An 18,502-nucleotide genomic window follows, 5' to 3' on the forward strand; every position below is an offset into this window, starting at 1 on the left:
CGCCATGTCTCTAGGCCTTCGTTCCCTTCCCTGCCTGCAACTCTGCGACCTTTGCCTCGAGACTCTCAATCTCCTTGCTCTTCTCGCCGCGAATCTCGTCCTGTTCCAGCTTCGTCCAGGTCCAGTAGGCGATTTGATATGTGAGGGTCGCCATCAGGAGAACTTTGAGGACAGGCCGCGTAAACGTTTTATAAAATGTTCCCTGTTTGTTTGTGATTCCCGTGTCAGCGTCGTCGGGGTTCTTCTGCCAGAAAAAGGGTGCAACAGCTGTCGCAGGAGGGAGCAGGTGGGACAGCACGAACCACAATGGATGGCCTCTTCTCGTCATCTACTGATGTTGAATAGAGCCGCGATGCTGCGCGGGGCATCTGTGTTGTGCGCTGGGAGCGGAGAGCTCTGCTCAGGATCATGGTGCTGCTGCGCGCGGCCATGACGGGCTGCGGTCTCGTCGATCGGTCGTCGCTTCGTAACAGTTCGTACCCCGGATCGTGTGATGGCTGATTGAGCGGATTAGTCGCAGAAAAATCCGTATTCTATTGAGAGTGGTCGCAGGTTTCTCCGTAGGTATTGTGGTTCACTTTCGTTGGTAGCTTGTAAGGTCCGTCCGTTTTCTAAAAGCTCCCGTCCTCGGAAGACTCGAATGATTGCGCTGCGCCGCGCCGCGCCGATCTGTGGCGGTGCGCGTATCCCCCACATAACCCGGCAGCGCGTCGACCGCCCTACGGCATTGCGGATCCCGCCTCTTACGTGTGGCACAGGTGGCATTTGGCAATGTGCCTTCTTTCAGGGGTCAAGGTACCTCATTCCAAGGTCCCCTTCTGATTGAGCGGCGCATGGGCTTCGGCACCCCTGGTCCCGAACAGGCAATGGCCCCGTACGTCTTTTTGACGACACCATGTCCCGAACAATCAGAGGGTATTAGAGTGGAGGTGGTGGTGGCCGCCTGGAGGTCCTGAAGGGAGAAGAGCAATTCCCGTACGAGCCCGGTACGAGGGCCGGTACGAATGGTACATGAGCAGTGGAGGGCCCGCGCTTAGCGGGTAAGGTACCTAGGAAGCTAAGGCAGGTGAGTACGGAGTATGTAATACGGCAAACCACCTTTACCACCTCCCCTCGTGGTAATTAGCTTCAACCGCTCTTAGCCCGAAAGCTCCCTCGCGCAATCTGTCCCTTCAACCAGCTTCCCTTCTCTTCTCTCGACACAGTTTCGACAACGATCCGCCTCGCACACACGACCAAACACCACGTCTACCTCTACCTCTTCCAGCGCACTATATAACGAATCAAACTTCGAAACCGAATAACCGGAAAGACGAAGCAAATCACCAAAGAATTCGCATCGGGCAGACCACATCGCCGCAACCCCTTCATAACTCATCCACACATACATCACCACAATGGTATGCAACTTCCAACACAGCCCTCGCTGCACCGCTACATCAAGACCAGTGGTTCTTGACGGTTTCGAGCTTCGTACTAGGATACACTTACGACACAATCATAACCTTACTGACACTTCTTGATCCATAGGCGCAAACACCCCAACAGAGACGCGCAAACGCAAAGTTCGCTAAGGACAACGAGTCCCGCATGGGCAAGTCCGAGGATCAGATCAAGAAGCGCACCAAGGAGGCGCCCAAGTCGCCCATCTCCCCTATTTGGCTCAGTGAGTAGTCTCAATCCGCTTTCTGTCGTCTCCCATTGCGGTCAGCCCCAATTGCCTTCCCAAGAGAAAAGGCTGCCAGTTGTGTTTGGAAGCAGTTGCTAATATTTCCTCTCTCTACAGTCCTCCTTGGCTTCGTCGTCTTTGGTGGTATTGTCTTCGAGGTCCTCTCTCGCATGTTCGGCTTCTAAGTTGACCCGGCCGATGTTCGTACTCAGTCACAAAAGCGAATGAGTGTGTGAACGAGACAAAAAGTCCGCAGAACAGGGGAGGCTGCATGACCAATGTAGTTTCTCAGTCCGCACTCGCTTCTTCCGAGCAAGCCTCCTCTGAGGACTTGAGCTCAAACACAATCGCAGCATTGTTTTGCTTGCAAGGGGAGGATACGGTCAGACAAGGACGCAGCTCAGTCTTCCCTCGGCAGTGGAGAGGGAAAAGGGGGAGTGTTAATTTCCTGGAACACTTGGAGGGATTGAGCCCATATCCCCAAACAGCACCTTGCTTCCAGTGGTGGGAACAAGTCTGTACAAAGAAAACGCCACGCATCGCTTTCTTGTCCTTCGTCGTGGGAAAGCAAGAACACCTGGTTAACGGCGTACTGTATTTGAAGTTATCCGTTCATTTCATTTTCTCCTCCTTTCAGAGGCAGCTCTTTGATAGCAATCACCTCGATGAAAAGCAATTCACTTTTTATTCTACATCAAAAGACTTTTTGGGTTCCCTGTTTGGTCCTGACCATACGGCCTCATCAACATGAACGCCAGAGCTACTAACAAAAGCCACGTGAATACAGCTTCAACAACCTATTGTGTCCACACGAGCTTCCTCGTCTTGAGAAATCCCATAACTTACGCACCAAGACCGCGACGCTGGCCACCAGCATCGTACTTCATGTGCACACCAGCCTGGAACTGCTGCTCGAGTTCCTGGGTGATCTTGTTGATATCACGCTTGCCCTTGGCTCCAGAGACCTGAGGAGCCGCAGCCGCAGCGCCCTTCTTTCCGCCACCCAGAAGACGCATGAACTTTTGCTGACGGTCTGCGCCTCCTCCCAGGTGTCCGACGTCCCACTGCTCGGCGGCAGCAGCGTTGTCCGCAGCAGGTGCCTTGCTCTCCTTCTTGTCCTCTTTCTTCTGCTTCTTCTTATCCTTCTTGAACTTCTTGCTGGGGGTCTCCTCGGCAATGGCAACACCGCCATCAGAGTCGTCTTCATCCTCCTCTCTTGAGCGCTTGCGCTTCTTGTCAGACTTCTTGGACTCCTTGACCTCTTCCTCAGCTTCCTCTACGGCCTTAGACTTCTTGCTCTTCTTCTTATCCTTCTTCTCCTTCTTAGCCGGGGTTGGCTCCTCGGGTTCCGCAAACTCTTCAACCTCCTCCTTGACCTTCTTGCTCTTCTTTGACTTCTTTGACTTCTTAGACTTCTCTTCCATCTCCTGCTCCTGGGTAATGGCTCTCGCCTCGCTTTCGGCGCGGAGTTGTGCGCTGGGGTTTGGTGACTCTGGGTCCATGTTGACATCCTCGTCTTGTTCAACAGCTGCGCCGCCCTTGGTCTCTTCCGCCTCTGAGTCGGAGTCGGAATCCGAATCTGAGGAGGAAGAAGATGATGATGAGGATGAGTCTGAGGAAGAGCCGGCTTCTGAATCGTTCTTCTTCTACAAAACCGCATGATCAGTATCCCGAATCCTATGAATTGGGTATTCCAATCGCCGTCATCCTATCTCGTAGACTTACCGCTCTCTGTTCTGCCATGGCCGCGTGTCTTACGCGCGCCGCCGCAGCCTCGGCCATGAGCTTCTTGGCCTGAGCCTCGAGCTTATCAGCCCGTCTCAGCATGCGGTTGAACCGCTTCTCGTCCTTGTTCTCCTTGCGCGCAGCCTTCTCGGCCGCAGCCTTGAGCTGCTTCTTTTCCTTTTTGGCGGCCGCACGTCTCTCGTGCTGGTTGCGCTTGCGCTCGATCTTCTTCTCTGTGGGATTCCGAAGCGGTTAGCCATGTCGGGTGCAGGTGATGTTGGTGGGCGCCGGCGCGCAAAGCGGCTGGGGTCTTACCCTTGCCCTCGGTCTGGGACTTCAAACCCTCGGCGCTCCGAACCACGGGTTCTTTGATTGGCGCCATGCTGTCCCGATTTCGTTGCGTATCCAGGTGTTCGGGGTTTTCGGGTGGTATCACAATGGACTGGCCGATTGTCCTTCGGGCGTTTGGCAGAAGTGGCTGGGTCTTTTTTTTTTTCTGCCGGGCTGCGATCGACTGGTGGAGGTGCAATGAGCACAAAATTCTGGGCGGGATCGCTTTCTGTCAGGCGGTAAGAGACAATCTTGATGCTAGATCCCTGCAAGGTGGGGTGTTTGATTCCGAGAAATGGACCAGTCTAGGAGGTACGTACTGATCTTTGGTCCCTGGAAGCTTTGACCTGCCTTAACCGGAGTGACGGGACAGAAAGGTCAGGAACTAGCCTACGGCCCCTCTTTTCCCGTACCGCCGAGCACTGCCCGATTTACCGGCAGTACGGTGCTCTAAGATTGTGAAGAGCATTTCTGATTGTTCTGGAGCTGTATACCTTTAGTTACCTCAGCCTACGACAACCTTGTGTCACTATCCTGAATCCAGCCTATGCAACGGTACCTTGTTCACGTAAATGTTGTCTTCCTGGCATCAGTCACCTCTCTAACTAGTACACTACCTCTGCCAGTCTCACACGCGCATCCTGCCTCGACGCCTCCTACGAAGCTTTAGGCATGCACACCATCAGCCAAGGCTATCTGTCGCGGGAAATCGCTACTAACTATGCATAACTTACGCCAAGACCTGCCGTCACGCGATCCGACTTACACGAGGGTCAAAGGGTTATTCAGCCCCAGCTTTGGATAGAAACTGCCGTGTCTCGGCGGTACTCTGAAGGGTCTCCGTGCATTCTATACATCACTAGAGTCACCCAGTGACACAGTCTCAAATTTCGGGTTCAGACGATGACATGTCTAGCAACGGCGAATGATGCGCGTCCCCGTTTAACAACATGGCGACGCCTTGAACTAGTTCCCCACCCACAAAATCCATCTTCAGTATGGATATAATCAGGTAACAGTCATTTGAATGTCATGTTTTCAACTCCAGTATTTGACATAGTGTAGGCAAAACCAGCTCACTACTCAATACCGATCTTTCTTGCCCCCCTAGACTCTACAGCAGACTTTCCCTCACTTAGATTAGCCTACTGCGTGTGAGTGGCACATGCAACGTCGATGATCACACCCTCATCTTTGCTCCAGAGCGAGCCAGAGCTGGTACAGGTTTCCTATTCTTGGGTTTCTATTTCGAATAGGGTGCTCGAGAGTTATGAGAGGTTTTGCCTTTGAATACAAAAAAGGTCGAGAGTGATATCTAATACAGGACCCGTCTTGGTGAATCTTTACTGTCGTGTCTTTCGTCCGCCATTAGATCCCAGACCCCGTTGAACTCCATGCTGAGAAAGCCAAGGAGTCATCAACCCCTCCATAGGATTACATCCATTATCCATTCACTTCTTTTTTTTCCAAAAACGGGGATTCAAGACAGGATGAGTGGTGTGAAATGAGAAACGAACAGAAGAAAAGGAGGTGAAGGTGTAGGGCCCATCCCGTGGACGAATTAAGAATGTCCTACGCGCCCGCCTTCTCCCCTCTTTTGTATGCTAAATCAACCCAGCCCAGCCCATCCCAACCCAAACGCCTGTGCCTTCGTAGCTTATCCAGAGTGTCCCAAGTAATCGCAAACTAGCGCCTGAAACTCGCCATCAGAATACAGTCAATCTCTACAGGGAGTTGTAGATTTCTCTCACCGTCTGTGATGCCCCTGATTCACGTCCCCACCCTGATCATAATCCAAATAATACGGCGAGTCGCCGCCGTAGTAGTAATCCTCCCCGCCACTGCTCCCGTAACTCGCTGGCGCAGCCGGCTGGTACGCCTCCGTGTAGCCGTTGCCGTAGTTGGTCATGTAATACGGGTCCTCTCTGACGTAGTCGTCGCGGCCGCTGCCCCGACGGCTCTCGTGCTCGTGGCCGCGGGTGATGACGTGGTTCATGTTGATGCTACCCCAGGGAAGGCCGGACTCGGCTCCCTCTTCCGCGCCGGCGGCGGCGGCACCGCTAGGATCGGAGGAGCCCGAGGCGATTTCGTACGTATTCTTAGCGTTGGTCTCGTTGTCTGCGTCGCGGTCGGCCTTTTCTTTGCTGTCTTGGTTCTTCTTCCCTGTGGTTGTGCGTGTTAGTTGTGCTGCTATGCTATTTTACCCCCTTCGAGGACTTAAAATTCATGTTCCGGGGGTGCTCCTGGCTCAGGGCTCCGGAGAATGGAAAGAGGACGTACTGAATTTACGTTGAGCCAACCGATTTTGGATGCGGCGGCGCTCCTCGGGGTCTGTGATTTCTGCCCAGTCGTCGTTCTTTGACTTTGACTTTGATTTTGAGGAGTGGTGCTTCTTGGAGCTTTGTTCCGACGATTTCGAAGCCTTGGATGACATGTTGTGGTTATTTTCCGGGTTTCAGATTAGGAAGTGTGCTGTTTGTTCTGCGCTCAAGTGGCGGCTCCTGAGAGAGCTGTGGTCTCACTTGGCCGTGAGAGGATGCCAACTGTTGCGGCAGTGTCTCTTAGACCCCTCGCTGAGAAGTGAGTTTCTAAGCTAAGTGGTTCTCTTCCACAGCAATACGAGGCTGAAACGACTATTTGGTTCGTCAGAAGAGCCCGCCAACGGTTTTGACATCCTACACGTACCGCTCAGTTGTACTTGTGTTGTATAAGATATTCCCTTACGTGATTGGTCGTAACACTGACTTGGTATAGATCAAGGAAATGTCTGAAGGGAAAACGGGTGTGGAGTATCAAAGGCTTGTGGGGGAGGTAACGGCAGTATTGTGAACAGGGTGTAAGTGTAAGTCTATGTGATATTGCCTGTCTGTACTAACAGCATCGCCACCAAGCTAGGGAAGAAGCCTCACTCTTATATCAAAACCCAGAATTTCCAGGCCACACATCAGAACAAGCCATGCTACCTTGGGCATGAGAAGCGTTCGTACCAAAAGTTGGGAGCACCCACTTTCAACGGGGGGATCCTAGACAGCCTCACGTAACGAGTAGGGCAGATTCGAAAGCAACCCAAGACGCGGTCAGTCGCCCGTGGCTTCCGCGTCGTGACGCAGGACTATGCAAGCCGCCATCAAGGAATGTGCAGAATAAGATTCCCAAGTCTAAGCACAGACGGGGCGGAACACCCCCCATCTACCTCCTACATGGGCCCCATCAAGCCGTACCCGCAAGAGGGGCGGCAGACTACGGGAAGGGAGTGCGAGGAGTCCACGACACCGGGTCAAGGTACGGCTGGGGGGTGTGGCAACGGCAATGCAGCAGCCGCAAAGTAGACGGGGACGGGAGTTGGCAAGGGGGCAGCGACGAGCTGAGGCGGTTGGCAAGACTACCTTCGAGACCGGGATGTTGGTAAAAGGAAGAAGGCAGAAAATGCTGGACGCGCAGCAAAGCATAGCACGGATCGGTGAAGCCCGGAGGAGGGTGGGTAATCCCCGGGGCGCCGCCGAGAACGATCTCGGGAGGGCCAATTGGAGGCCATTGTGACGGATGCCTACGTCTCTGGACACGAAGTACGATGAGCCAGTGTGGATAGAGATATTGGACGTCCAAAGGACAGAAGTCGCAATGACTTCCGCGCGTCAGCGGGTTCAGAATGTGCCGTTGATCTCATAGGAAACCAGTCCAAGCCAAGACGAGGCAGATGACCAAGCACTCGAGGAGGAGGGACCCGCAAGTTCCACGTGGAATCGCTCCGGTAGGTAAGGCTTCGAAGAGAGACCGGGGGCCGGGGTGGAGTCTGGAAGAGGCCGGAGGAGGACGAGATGAGACGGGGCAGAATAAGCGAGCAGGGCCCCGGCGACGTCGAGGACGATTGCGAGGGCTCTTCGTCTTCGGAACTACGTATTGAAGGGGGTAGCTTCGTGAAGTTGGTACGTCAGGATTTACGTAGACAAAGACAAGATTCTCACCCAAAATCAACTTTGATAATGGGTGAGTGGGCTGTCACTCTCGAACCAAGCTTTCGCAATCTGTACATGACTGCGGGTACATGCACCTCCTAACAACGCAATGAGAAGAGCTCAAACGCGCTGGAGCAGCTTCCACCAGCATCTAGCCGAAAGTTTGGGGAATCGACAGCTCCAAATTTGCCATCAGCCCTAGGTCGATAGTAGAGTGTGCCCATTCGCCCAAGAGCAACGTTGTTGCTTGTGCCTGACGTGCGTGTTAACCAGGGATGGATGGTGTGCGGGGGGGTCGACCTGCATGGCATGCGGATACAGTCTAGCTATGTACCTACTCGCGGCCGCGTAGCTGCTAGTTGACCTTGATTGATAGGACACCTCTCGCCCGGTACTGGATGCCACACCCCTTCTCGATGAATCGAGGCGTCTCCTATGCATTCCCCGACCCCAAAGCACTTGGTCAGACAACGTTTGAGTGCAGCCGTAGCAAAACTTGGGCGGGACTTGCGCCCGTCATCCCAACTCCTCTAGCAAGGCAGGCTTTGGGATGAAGAGCATCTCGAACCTCGGACTTGATCGTTGAGAGAAAGGGTGTCGTTGTCCATATGATCGATGAGTCGTAGCTTGAGCTCCGCAAGTACGAAGAACAGTAGCCGATCTGCCGTCTTTCGCGGAGTTTGAAGTTCGACACCCTCGTTTTGTCAAAGGTACGTGAGTGCTGACGAAACGGCATGGCGTGTAATTCGTTCGCGTCTGACAGAGGCTGGCCCTGTTGCGCCAGACAAATGAGTCACTCGTAGAGACCTGGCTCCGTTTTTCTTTGTATTCCCTTTCGACATTGGTCTCTTGTCTGGGCGAAGGAATAAGCGACGGCGAGCGTACCTAAGGTAGTGTACGGAGTACGAAGTAGCGTCTTTCCAATCCTTCGAGACGCCGCCGTGTGCGGCCCAGCTTCCGAGGGAGGGGAGCGTGCCCTGGGTGCGAAACATTCCGACTTGCCTGCGGAACGGTGAGGATTAAGCTTATTGATAGACCCAGGAATTGCCCCTAACGGCCCTCACAGAAGCAATGTTGCGAAAAACACTCGGTTGGTCCGCACCCGATAGTAGACCGTCGTGTCAAATGGATTCGTACGGCAGGTTTCTGCCGTGGCTTTGGTTGCCCTCGTGACTGTCAGATCCTGAAAATATCTCAATTGATCAATCAAATCGCTGCGTTATTTATCGTCCTGAATGTCAGGTGTCGTTGAACAGCAGGCTGGCGCCGGGCGCGTGTGCACTGTAAATTCCCGCTGTCGGGTGTTTTTGGGAAAAGCCAAAAGCCTCAACTTCGCTTGGAGACTCAATGGCTGGTCTAATTGTCTGGCGTGGAAAGCAATGTTTAATTGGGTTGATGTCACCAAGGTGGGTCACGCTGTTTCCTTCCTCGTCAGCTATTGAACACTCTTTCCTCCCTTCACTTTCTGGTTCTGTAATCCGGGACTCCTTCTCTTCTCCATCTACACTCTGTCTGGTCATGCTGGGAAAACCAGCGGTGCAATAGCAAGGAACATTGCAAACGTAAGGTAGGTGCTCGATCTCATGATAGCCAACTTCCACTTTCCTACAATTCGGTCTCTCTGCCAGTGGAGATGAACTCCTTACGAAGTAAGATACCTCAGGCGAACTAGCTGACAAGTTTAAATCAGAGAAGCATGGACCTTTGCTTGCTGTTGACCACGAATATGTCATCGTTGCAAAGCGAGCTTCTGCAAAAAAAAACACCCCAGTAATTGTTTAAACCCTTATTTCTTAGTGTACTTCGTAAGGTAGACCGCTGATTTGAAAGATTGCGTGGCTTAGCTGACGAGTCGCCTGCCACCCGGGGACTTATGCAGTGGACTTTAACATGGGAGCCCGGACCACACTATCGCCCTGGCGGAGATGGGCGGGCGATTGAGCGGGACTGATTACGCCGCCATCGTCAAAATTGCTGTGCTATTTAACCGCGTCTACTTAATCTTACTGCTGGGTCGTTGGATCCCAAAATTGCGAAAGCAGAAAAAATCATCTACTGCGCGAGCGAAGCAACCGATGTGACAATGGTGCAGATGAGTTGCCCTTCCTAGTCCTCGGTGACTCAACGTGGTGGCCCACGAGCTCGGTCTCAGCCGTGTGAGCTCCATCTGAGGTATCTGCCTAGGAGGCTTGCATGGGGACAACCATTCACAAAACGCCACAAGTCTAATAGACTCGCTCACGGCGACCATCATAACAGAATGATAATACTTGGGTTGTATGCGTATCTGCCTTTAGTTTACCTGCTCCCTTGCTCAAAAGGGTCTAAAGGAGGTTTCTGCCTGAAATCTTAATTCAGGGTCTGTCACGATACCGACTCTTTCATAGGACGACGATGTGCACCTGGCACCCTGTCGCAGACACGCCGACTATCTCTCTTTCCGTCTCCGTGTCGCAACCGGTTTCCGTACCCGCTTATAGATCTGCCAGTCCGACAGCATGTCTCACGGTAAATACGTTACAGTAGGTGCTGCTATTGGCGTGGCGCACGATGAAAATAGCTTGGAATCATTACTATGCCATCTTTGGCAGCTTCTCTCGAGTCTACACAGATGCATACAGAGAGCTCGTCATCAGAAAGGCGTGCCGTATCACAAGGTGCATCATGGAGGATAGGAAAGTAGTGAAAGGAAGGGAAGGTTTAAGTGCCATTCGCATCGAGATGTTTACCTCACAATCCACATAGCATATCAAAGACGTTAAGAATCTTGATGCTGGGCCAAAGCCGTTGCCCAGAAGCCAAGGTCAGCGTGGGTTACCTTCGGCCAACAATGACGGATGCTCAAAACGTAAGCAGGTTTCTCGGTGGTTCGTGTCGTCAACTTAGGCACGTAAGTGGTCTGGTTCATCCAGTATTAAATGGGTGACGGTTCCTAATTGGGGCAGCTCTGAATTCGGTCATCACCTTCTTTCATATTGCCTCCAGCATGTCAGCACAACTTCGCAGTGCACAAGCTTGGTACTACAGTAAGCTCCATACTAGTGTCAGAAGGATGGCCACGCAAGAATAACCAGTCATAAGTTCAATTGTCGGCGCGGGGCCGTGCCGTTCGACTAACATGAGTATGCACCGACTCTTAACCTCGCAAATAGCTAGTTGCTTCGCCGCGACTGAGCATCACTAAGGTAGCCATGGTATACGACAACACCAAAGCTTCGGTAGCCGATGCAGTATTGGCCTCGCCAGCACAATGAGGCAGAGGGTGTGTGACCACATCACGTCTGATACTTTCCTACCGTTAGACTCATTCGGTATGCAAAGCTCCAAGTATGGCAGGTCCTACTATCATTTACCCCATGTTTGCAAGTTTGGTGGTTGCAAATCCGCAGAATAGTGGCTTCAGCCTGCATGAGGTTGACTGAAAATATGTGGTTGAGCACAGGGGCTGCCCGGTTACAACCCATGGGAGGAAAATGCCTTACTGATAACAGAAAGCGCCTTGTGCTTGGCACCTTGATCAAGGAGATGTTGTAAAGGGATTTTCCACCAACCCTCACGACTCTGACGACAAACACTGTGACTTTAACACAGTTACTTAGACGAACGCCTCAAATGCGGTTCTTTTATGCATAGATATACGACTGGTATGATTTGGGTTAGTCAGTTCGAGGTAGAGTAGCCATGTTCAGCCCTACAGAAGGTAAGCTCTTCGATCTGGTTGTGAAATCGATACCATCCCGACTCTTGGGGCTTTCCTTGCATACTATCGGGGGCAACTTGAATAATTCACAGGCACTGTCTACTTTCTCATCTGAAAGCTATGCTCTGGTGTTGTTATTCATTCTTCATGGTGAGCTTACAACACTGTTTACACCCGGACCCTATTGTTGTTGCAAGCTTTCTATCGAAATCCACAAAGTCGATTTGATTCATCTCTATGAGTATGAAAAATAGTGTAAACTGATTGTGCTTCGGCATTCCGAGTTTAGCATATGCTACCAACCCCAGTGGCAAGTAAATAATTGACGACGTCCATTGATGTATAGCACCCGGCGACCCACGGTGACGATGACGACTTCTACAATGCAGAAAGACAACTTGTGATTATTGGACTCCTATCTTTAGCCTCGAATTTACCTCAGCAGTACATCCTAGTCCTACAGAATGCGTGATGAAGTTGGCTTGGCCAGATGAGAGAGTAAGCAGCCCGAAAGTTGGCCCGATACCTCTCAGCGACCGACCCAGGAGCCGTGGCCTGAGAATAGAGAATTCCTACGTAGCTGCAGTTTTGACCTGTCAAGTCTGTCTGACCATCGCTGCCTACATGTTACCGTGGACTACTGACAAGGGGCTGAGCCGTGGACTGGTAACGAGAGGACTAGGTCTTTCCCGTCTTCACATTTCGACAACGGCATCTCCGCGGCAATTTTATGGCCCCCTTGACCGACCGCAGCTGGTTGATTTGCGAGAACCATACAAGTCTAATAATGGTCGTTCAAGGTCCGCTGTCGACGATCAACATTCAGCTCTGATGCAGTTTCCCCCAGAGAGGCCAAATAAGAGCGCAAGTTATTCTGAACTTTAGACGGTCAGACGAACAGGTCATGTACCTAATGCTGTAGCTCATGCGCTAGCAACAGGTCTGCATCGTTTTTACGAGCATCCCCTTCCAAAATAGAGAACTGGGACGAATCGGAGGGCGAGCTGCTCGCCGGAAAACCCCCCGACGGAACAATTATACTGTCACGCTAACAATAGAACCGAAGAGCATTCAGAAGATTTGACTTCAAGATCCAGACAGTCGATGATCGCTGTCCAATCTTCAACCTCGTATCGTACAAGATCTATGAATATAGTACAGTTGGTGGTGTCAAGTGGTGTGAGGCTGGAAAACGGGACAGTCGCGCAACCCCTAATCGATTTATCGTAGACCCTGAGCCTCCCTCTCGGCCTTGCGCGCGGCAATGCGCTTCCTGAAGCGAGTCTCTGCCCTTCTGCGCTCACCTCCATCGACCTTGTGACCCTGCTTGTGCTCCCACATGCCCTCAGACACGACGACCTTTGCGCCCGCGCCGGCCTTCAGGGGCAGTGCGCTGGGACCAGAGATCGTGTGCGAGCCGCGAACCGTATATCCTGACGGTCTCGTGAGCTTTTCGATAGCGGCGTTGCTCACATCGGCGCCCGCCGGCACGTTGACGACGAGCTTCTTGTCTGTCTTGGGGTCGCGCACGACCTTGAGGTAGGCCTCTCCGTTCTCCACGTGCTTGAAGTCGCCGCCGGCACCGAATGCACCCTTCCTGTATCGATCGAGCCAAGTGAGAAGGTAGCGTCGCGTCCGTGGCGGTTCCAAGCCGAGCTCTCTGAGTTGTGTCGAGGAGAGGGTGAAGAGAGATTCCCACGTCGGGAACTTGTCGACGTGCTGGCTCAGGCCGCGGCCGAGAACCTTGAGGAGGGTCGGGACATCGGGGACGAGGGGTATCGGTGACGGGACGGGGGGGATCTCTCTCGTCTTATGAAGCCATCTGGCCTGGCACGTCGGCGCAACGGGGGCCTTGTGGAGGAAGGGGCTCAGAAACTGCTGGATCCTTGGCGCTCTCATGTTGACCTGAGAGAGAATTAGCATCAATTGGTCGTCGTATACAAGTATTTTGGGCTATTTAGCATACAGTTTAGACAAGTGGGCTTCTCAAGCTAGATGCTTGGCCAACTTGGAGCTTGCGTGGGTGATGTCGTCGAAATCAATGGGTCTCGCGATGTTCCTCGACCACTGTCTCCCAATTTTTGTTCCGACGACGCTAAGGATCGGGATAACTTTGCCTTATGTAAGCCGCTCAGCTCGAATGGACTGTGGCCTGTGCACACAATCTTGACCGCCTTCCTTTTTGGCCATGAACTGTCACCCATGCTGTCATGGTCCGCCGAGGTTCGTTCTGCCACTGAAGCTCCGCTAAATTAGCAATGCCCCTCCATCTTTCGCGCTAAAATCCAGGCGACTTTGGAGACAATGCGACGCGACTTTGCCTCTTACTGCCTGCTTATCGATTAAGCTAAGTACCGAGGAGCTTCCTTCCTTCCAAGTCTGAAGCGCATATTGCGCTTTACCTTCCTCAAATTCTCCTCTTCTTCCAATTTATTTTCAGGGACAACAGAATCACTAAATACGAGCCACACTCTTATTTCATCCGTCTTTCGGGTCTTTACTGCTTGTTCACACAGTTTCGACAAAGCAAGCATGTTTCCAGCACATACTTAAGGCCTGGTGAAGTCGTTGATAAGAGTGTGAGCGACAGCGACCAAGATCGACCATGGCTCGCACAAAGATGACAGCTCGCCGTGGAAGGCCGCTCCCAAAGACCACTACAATCTCATTTCATGGTTTGTCGACCTTCGCTGGGAAGCATGTGTATTCTGACTAACATTCTTAGAACCTTGGCCGGTTGACTTTATTCACCAACTGCAGAACCTCCCGTCCAATGATGAGGCTCAACCCCAAGACCATGATGCGACTGAACCGTCTGCAAAACGACTGAAGCGATCACATGAAGACGTGAAAGCGCTTCTTGTGGCTGATGAAGAACTGGAATTCGTGCGAAAATGCCCCGAGGAAACACTTCCCTTTACTCGACACAATATTGGACCTCATTTGCAACTAGTCGAAGACAAATCGAATGAGTTTAGTATTGCCTCTCGCATCAAACCGTCAGCGCCGTGGATCAACATTTCTGTCACAACTCATTCGAACTCCATCAACCAGCGTCTGGCAGCTTGTCTGTATGTCTTTGCCCAGAAAGGGAAAAAAACTCATGGCGAAGGCGATGTCTGGGCGGAACTTGATGTCGCACTGCGCCCTCAAGGAGATTTTCTCTCCGTAGTGTTTTGCTTCAAGATCTATTGGAATGAAACGAAGGCACCATATAGCTGGCTGCGATCCGCAAATGAGCGTCAAGTCAGTCAGAGAGTCCTCAATACTTTTCTACACGACCAAACCGCTTCATCCGCCTCGAGTTCGACACAACAGAGCTGGTCCCCCTTGGACTTCTATGAGGCAGCTCACGTACCACCCGCCGACGATAAGCACGCGCTTTCGATCGATATCCCCGAATTGACGGCCAAACTTTACCCTTACCAGAAGAAGACAATTCAATGGCTTCTCGGCCGGGAAGGTGTTCGTTGGAGGGGGGCAAGCGCGGAATTAGGCTCGAACATTGAAGAGCTGCCCCCTGCTTTGGGTACCGATATCGCACACAGCTTCCGCAAAGTTCGAACTGAAGGGGGATCCGGACAATCATTCTACGTCAGCGACCTGTATCATGTCGTCACTACCGACCTGACAGCTTTTCAGCAAGCAGAGCGGGACATCCGGGGAGGGATTCTAGCTGAAGAGATGGGCCTTGGCAAGACTCTCGAAGTAATCGGCCTGGTCACGCTACATCGCCGACCCCCGACCGATAGTTACATTGTCACGCGAGAGGGTGATGAGCTTCTGACAACCGGCGCAACTTTGATCGTTACGCCAGAGTCACTAAGAAACCAGTGGATCGCAGAGCTTGCACGGCACGCACCTCATCTACGAGTCAAATTCTATCCGGGACGCAAGAATGTCAAATTGGGGACTGAGGATCATCTTCGTGCTGACTTGGCTTCGTACGACGTGGTCATTACCACATATCCAGTCTTATCTGCAGAGGTACACTTTGCTTTGAAACCCCCTGACAGATCTCGGCGCCAAGAGAGAAAATACGACCGTCTGGTGTCGCCCCTGACGAGAATATCCTGGTGGCGTGTCTGTCTTGACGAAGCTCAGATGATTGAGGGTGGAGTGAGCGGTGCAGCTATCGTAGCAAGAGTACTTCCTCGTGTCAACGTTTGGGGCGTTACTGGAACACCTGTGAAGAACGACGTCAAAGATCTCCACGGTTTGCTCAGCTTTCTGCGCTACGAGCCCTATGCATCATCTCCGCAGATTTGGAAGGCTCTGACGGAGTCACACAAGCCTCTTTTTAGGTCTCTGTTCGGAAGCATTGCCTTGCGCCATACCAAACAACTTGTCAGACACGAAATCACGGTGCCGCCACAGAAGCGATACGTCATTACATTGCCCTTCACCGCCGTGGAGGAGCAATACTATAGCGAGATGTTCAAGACTATGGCCAAGAGTTGTGGACTAGATCTCCTTGGTGCCCCTGTGAAGCCCGACTGGACACCAGAAAAGAACGAGACTGAGATGCGAACGTGGCTTAACCGTTTACGGCAGGCAGCTCTCCATCCTGAAATCGTTCAGATACGCGGCACTGGTCGGAAAGTCGGACCTATGCGGACAGTCGACGAAGTCCTGGATGCTATGATTGAGCAAAGCGAAAACGACATTCGAGCCGATCATCGAGCCTACCTACAGGCCAGGCTTACACGCGGCCAAATGCTCGAGAATAGTCCTAGGGTCAAAGAGGCTCTCGAGATATGGGAGAAGGTCAAGGTGGATGCTATGAATCTCGTCGCTGAATGCCGGCAGGAGGTGAAAGCTGCCGTGGGTGCGCCATTAGGGGGGATTCCTGCCGCAGTTCAAGAAGGGGAAGCCAGCGATCAAGGCGAAGTTGATGAGGGCGCGACAAATGCTCTTGTTGGCGAGGCTCGCACTAAACTTCGGCATGCTCTGGAGGTCCTTCATAAAGCCACGTTCTTCTGTGCGAACGCCTTGTTCCAAATCAAGAGCAACACCGACATGACCGAACCGGATTCGGATGACTTCAAGAAGTACCAGAAACTCGAAGAGGAAGAGTACAGCAAGGCTCAGGAGGTCCGACGAGAGATCTTGTCAGAAAGTCATGCCAGAGCAATGTCGCTTATGAACAGGCTGGGACGCCAAGCCGAAACCCAGTCTTTCGTCGAAATTCCAGAACTTACCTTGAGCGGGCCAAAGGGACTGGAAAGCGCCCCGACGCTTGACACATTGGAAGAACTATATGGTATCCTTAATGAGCAGGCAGATCGCATTGATGAATGGAGAGAGGCTCTCATCAGTTTGCTCTGTCAGGCACTGATCGATGAAGAGGCGGAAAATGAGGTCACTGGTGAAGAGTTCACCGACTCCACGCAGATTCAAGAGGAACTCATCGTCCATGTGCAAATCCTGCGTGCCGCCATTGCTGACCGTCAGGACGCCATCTCAGGGCTTGAAAATGCGTTGGTCAGGCATGAGACCAACGTTTCACTGACTGCCGCAGAGAATGGCGATGGTCCAGCCCCAGAGAAGTTCCTGGCTCTCAATGACGCCAGGGATTCAGTGAAGCCGTCCCCAGTCAGGCATGGTTCACTTCGTCGTGCCATTGCCGAGTTACGAGCTATTGCCTCGAGGCTACCAAGGGACGGCGGCGGTCGGGCAAGCCTTGAGCACGGGATTGTGACCAAGCAGATTCAACAAACACAGGCAAATATCACCGCTCAGACCAAAGCGGCCACAGCTTTGGAACGAGAGACCGACCGCTTCACAAGTGCCATGAATGCCAGGGTTGAGTACTATCGACAACTCCAGGCAGTGTCAGACAGTGTTGCCCCCTATGAAGGCCCTGATGATGGACCGGCCGTGGCTTCCTGCATCGCGAGCGAGAATAATTACCGTAGAAAGCTGGATTCTTCAAAGGCAAAGCACAGATATCGTGAGTTCTTCCCGATGCATTTACCTTGATTCACACTAACAATGTGTCTTCTAGTGCTGAATCTCAAAATGGACGGCGGAAAGTCTAACGAGCCCCGGATGTGCATCATTTGCCAGTCACACTTCACCATTGGAGTTCTGACAGTGTGCGGCCATCAGTTCTGCAAAGACTGTATGAAGCATTGGCATAAGGCTCATCATAATTGCCCTATGTGCAAGAGGAAGCTTCGACTCACCGAACTCCATGACATTACTCTCAAGCCAAGAGAGTTGAAGTTACACGATGAGACCCCAGTTTCTGCCTCGCCTGGAGTGAAGGAAGATGAGGCTGCCAAAACAAATGGCATCTACTCCCGTTTCAGCACCGAGAAACTTGCTCAAATCAATGACATTGAGTTATTGAGGATGTCCTTTGGGACAAAGGTCGACTCGATTGTCAGACATATACTATGGCTGAGGGAATCTGATCCTGGTGCCAAGTCTGTCATCTTCACCCAGTAAGTCCAGTGTCATGAACCCCCTTTGGATTTGTCCACTAACACTTCGTTTTGTAGATACAAAAGTTTCCTGGCAATCTTGGGCGAAGAATTTAGCCGCTATCAGATCGGCTTCTCCGCAATCGACAGGCCCAATGGTATTATGAAGTTCCAGAAAGATGCTAGCATTGAGTGTTTCATGCTTCATGGCCGGGCAAATTCGAGTGGGCTCAACCTCGTTAACGCCAGCCACGTCTTCTTGTGTGAGCCGCTACTGAATACCGCGCTTGAATTGCAGGCGATTGCTCGTGTAGACCGCATTGGTCAGAAGAACGAGACAACCGTTTGGTTATATTTGATTGAGGGCTCTGTAGAGGAATCGATCTACAACCTGTCGGTCAAGCGACGCATGGAACACATGGGTCAGAATTCCAAAGGAAAGTCCAAGGAGTCCACTCCCGAGGTCCAAGAGCCTACCCTGGAGGCTGCGAACACTTTGGAGCTAGAGCAAGCTCATCTCAACCAACTGATGAGCAGGGATAAGAATGCAGGCGAGGCGGTTGCCACTGACGACCTCTGGGAGTGTCTATTTGGGCGTGTGTCCCGGCGAATTACATCAAGCGTTGCGGAGGAGATTGTTGCCGAGGACTAGACAGTCCATCAATCTACGCAGCAGTTAGTAAGGAAGTGTACT

At 52.2% G+C, this 18,502-nt stretch overlaps 6 protein-coding genes across 6 annotated transcripts; 2 read left to right on the top strand and 4 right to left on the bottom strand.

The window, feature by feature from the left end:
• Positions 1-10: 10 nt before the first annotated feature.
• Positions 11-431, bottom strand: CTAM01_04239 (uncharacterized protein; the record flags this gene model as incomplete). Its single annotated transcript, XM_060520269.1, has 2 exons — positions 11-244; positions 303-431. The coding sequence occupies 2 exons, from the start codon at positions 429-431 to the stop codon at positions 11-13; spliced, it is 363 nt and encodes a 120-aa protein (XP_060384914.1).
• Positions 432-1,397: 966 nt separating this feature from the next.
• Positions 1,398-1,854, top strand: CTAM01_04240 (uncharacterized protein; the record flags this gene model as incomplete). Its single annotated transcript, XM_060520270.1, has 3 exons — positions 1,398-1,451; positions 1,531-1,666; positions 1,787-1,854. 3 exons carry the CDS (start codon positions 1,398-1,400, stop codon positions 1,852-1,854), a joined length of 258 nt encoding a protein of 85 aa, XP_060384915.1.
• Positions 1,855-2,511: 657 nt separating this feature from the next.
• CTAM01_04241 (uncharacterized protein) lies at positions 2,512-3,776 on the bottom strand (the record flags this gene model as incomplete). The annotated part of the gene is made up of 3 exons (XM_060520271.1): positions 2,512-3,315; positions 3,395-3,627; positions 3,710-3,776. The coding sequence occupies 3 exons, from the start codon at positions 3,774-3,776 to the stop codon at positions 2,512-2,514; spliced, it is 1,104 nt and encodes a 367-aa protein (XP_060384916.1).
• A 1,695-nt stretch (positions 3,777-5,471) lies between these two features.
• Positions 5,472-6,158, bottom strand: CTAM01_04242 (uncharacterized protein; the record flags this gene model as incomplete). Its single annotated transcript, XM_060520272.1, has 2 exons — positions 5,472-5,887; positions 6,005-6,158. 2 exons carry the CDS (start codon positions 6,156-6,158, stop codon positions 5,472-5,474), a joined length of 570 nt encoding a protein of 189 aa, XP_060384917.1.
• A 6,443-nt stretch (positions 6,159-12,601) lies between these two features.
• Positions 12,602-13,279, bottom strand: CTAM01_04243 (IGR protein domain-containing protein; the record flags this gene model as incomplete). The annotated part of the gene is made up of 1 exon (XM_060520273.1): positions 12,602-13,279. One exon carries the CDS (start codon positions 13,277-13,279, stop codon positions 12,602-12,604), a length of 678 nt encoding a protein of 225 aa, XP_060384918.1.
• A 706-nt stretch (positions 13,280-13,985) lies between these two features.
• CTAM01_04244 (SNF2 family domain-containing protein) lies at positions 13,986-18,460 on the top strand (the record flags this gene model as incomplete). Its single annotated transcript, XM_060520274.1, has 4 exons — positions 13,986-14,055; positions 14,106-17,333; positions 17,388-17,829; positions 17,887-18,460. The coding sequence occupies 4 exons, from the start codon at positions 13,986-13,988 to the stop codon at positions 18,458-18,460; spliced, it is 4,314 nt and encodes a 1,437-aa protein (XP_060384919.1).
• Positions 18,461-18,502: the final 42 nt, after the last annotated feature.

This window comes from Colletotrichum tamarilloi, assembly GCF_030869305.1.
Source record: "Colletotrichum tamarilloi strain Tom-12 chromosome Unknown Scaffold_10.1, whole genome shotgun sequence".
Classification (NCBI taxonomy): Eukaryota; Fungi; Ascomycota; class Sordariomycetes; order Glomerellales; family Glomerellaceae; genus Colletotrichum; species Colletotrichum tamarilloi.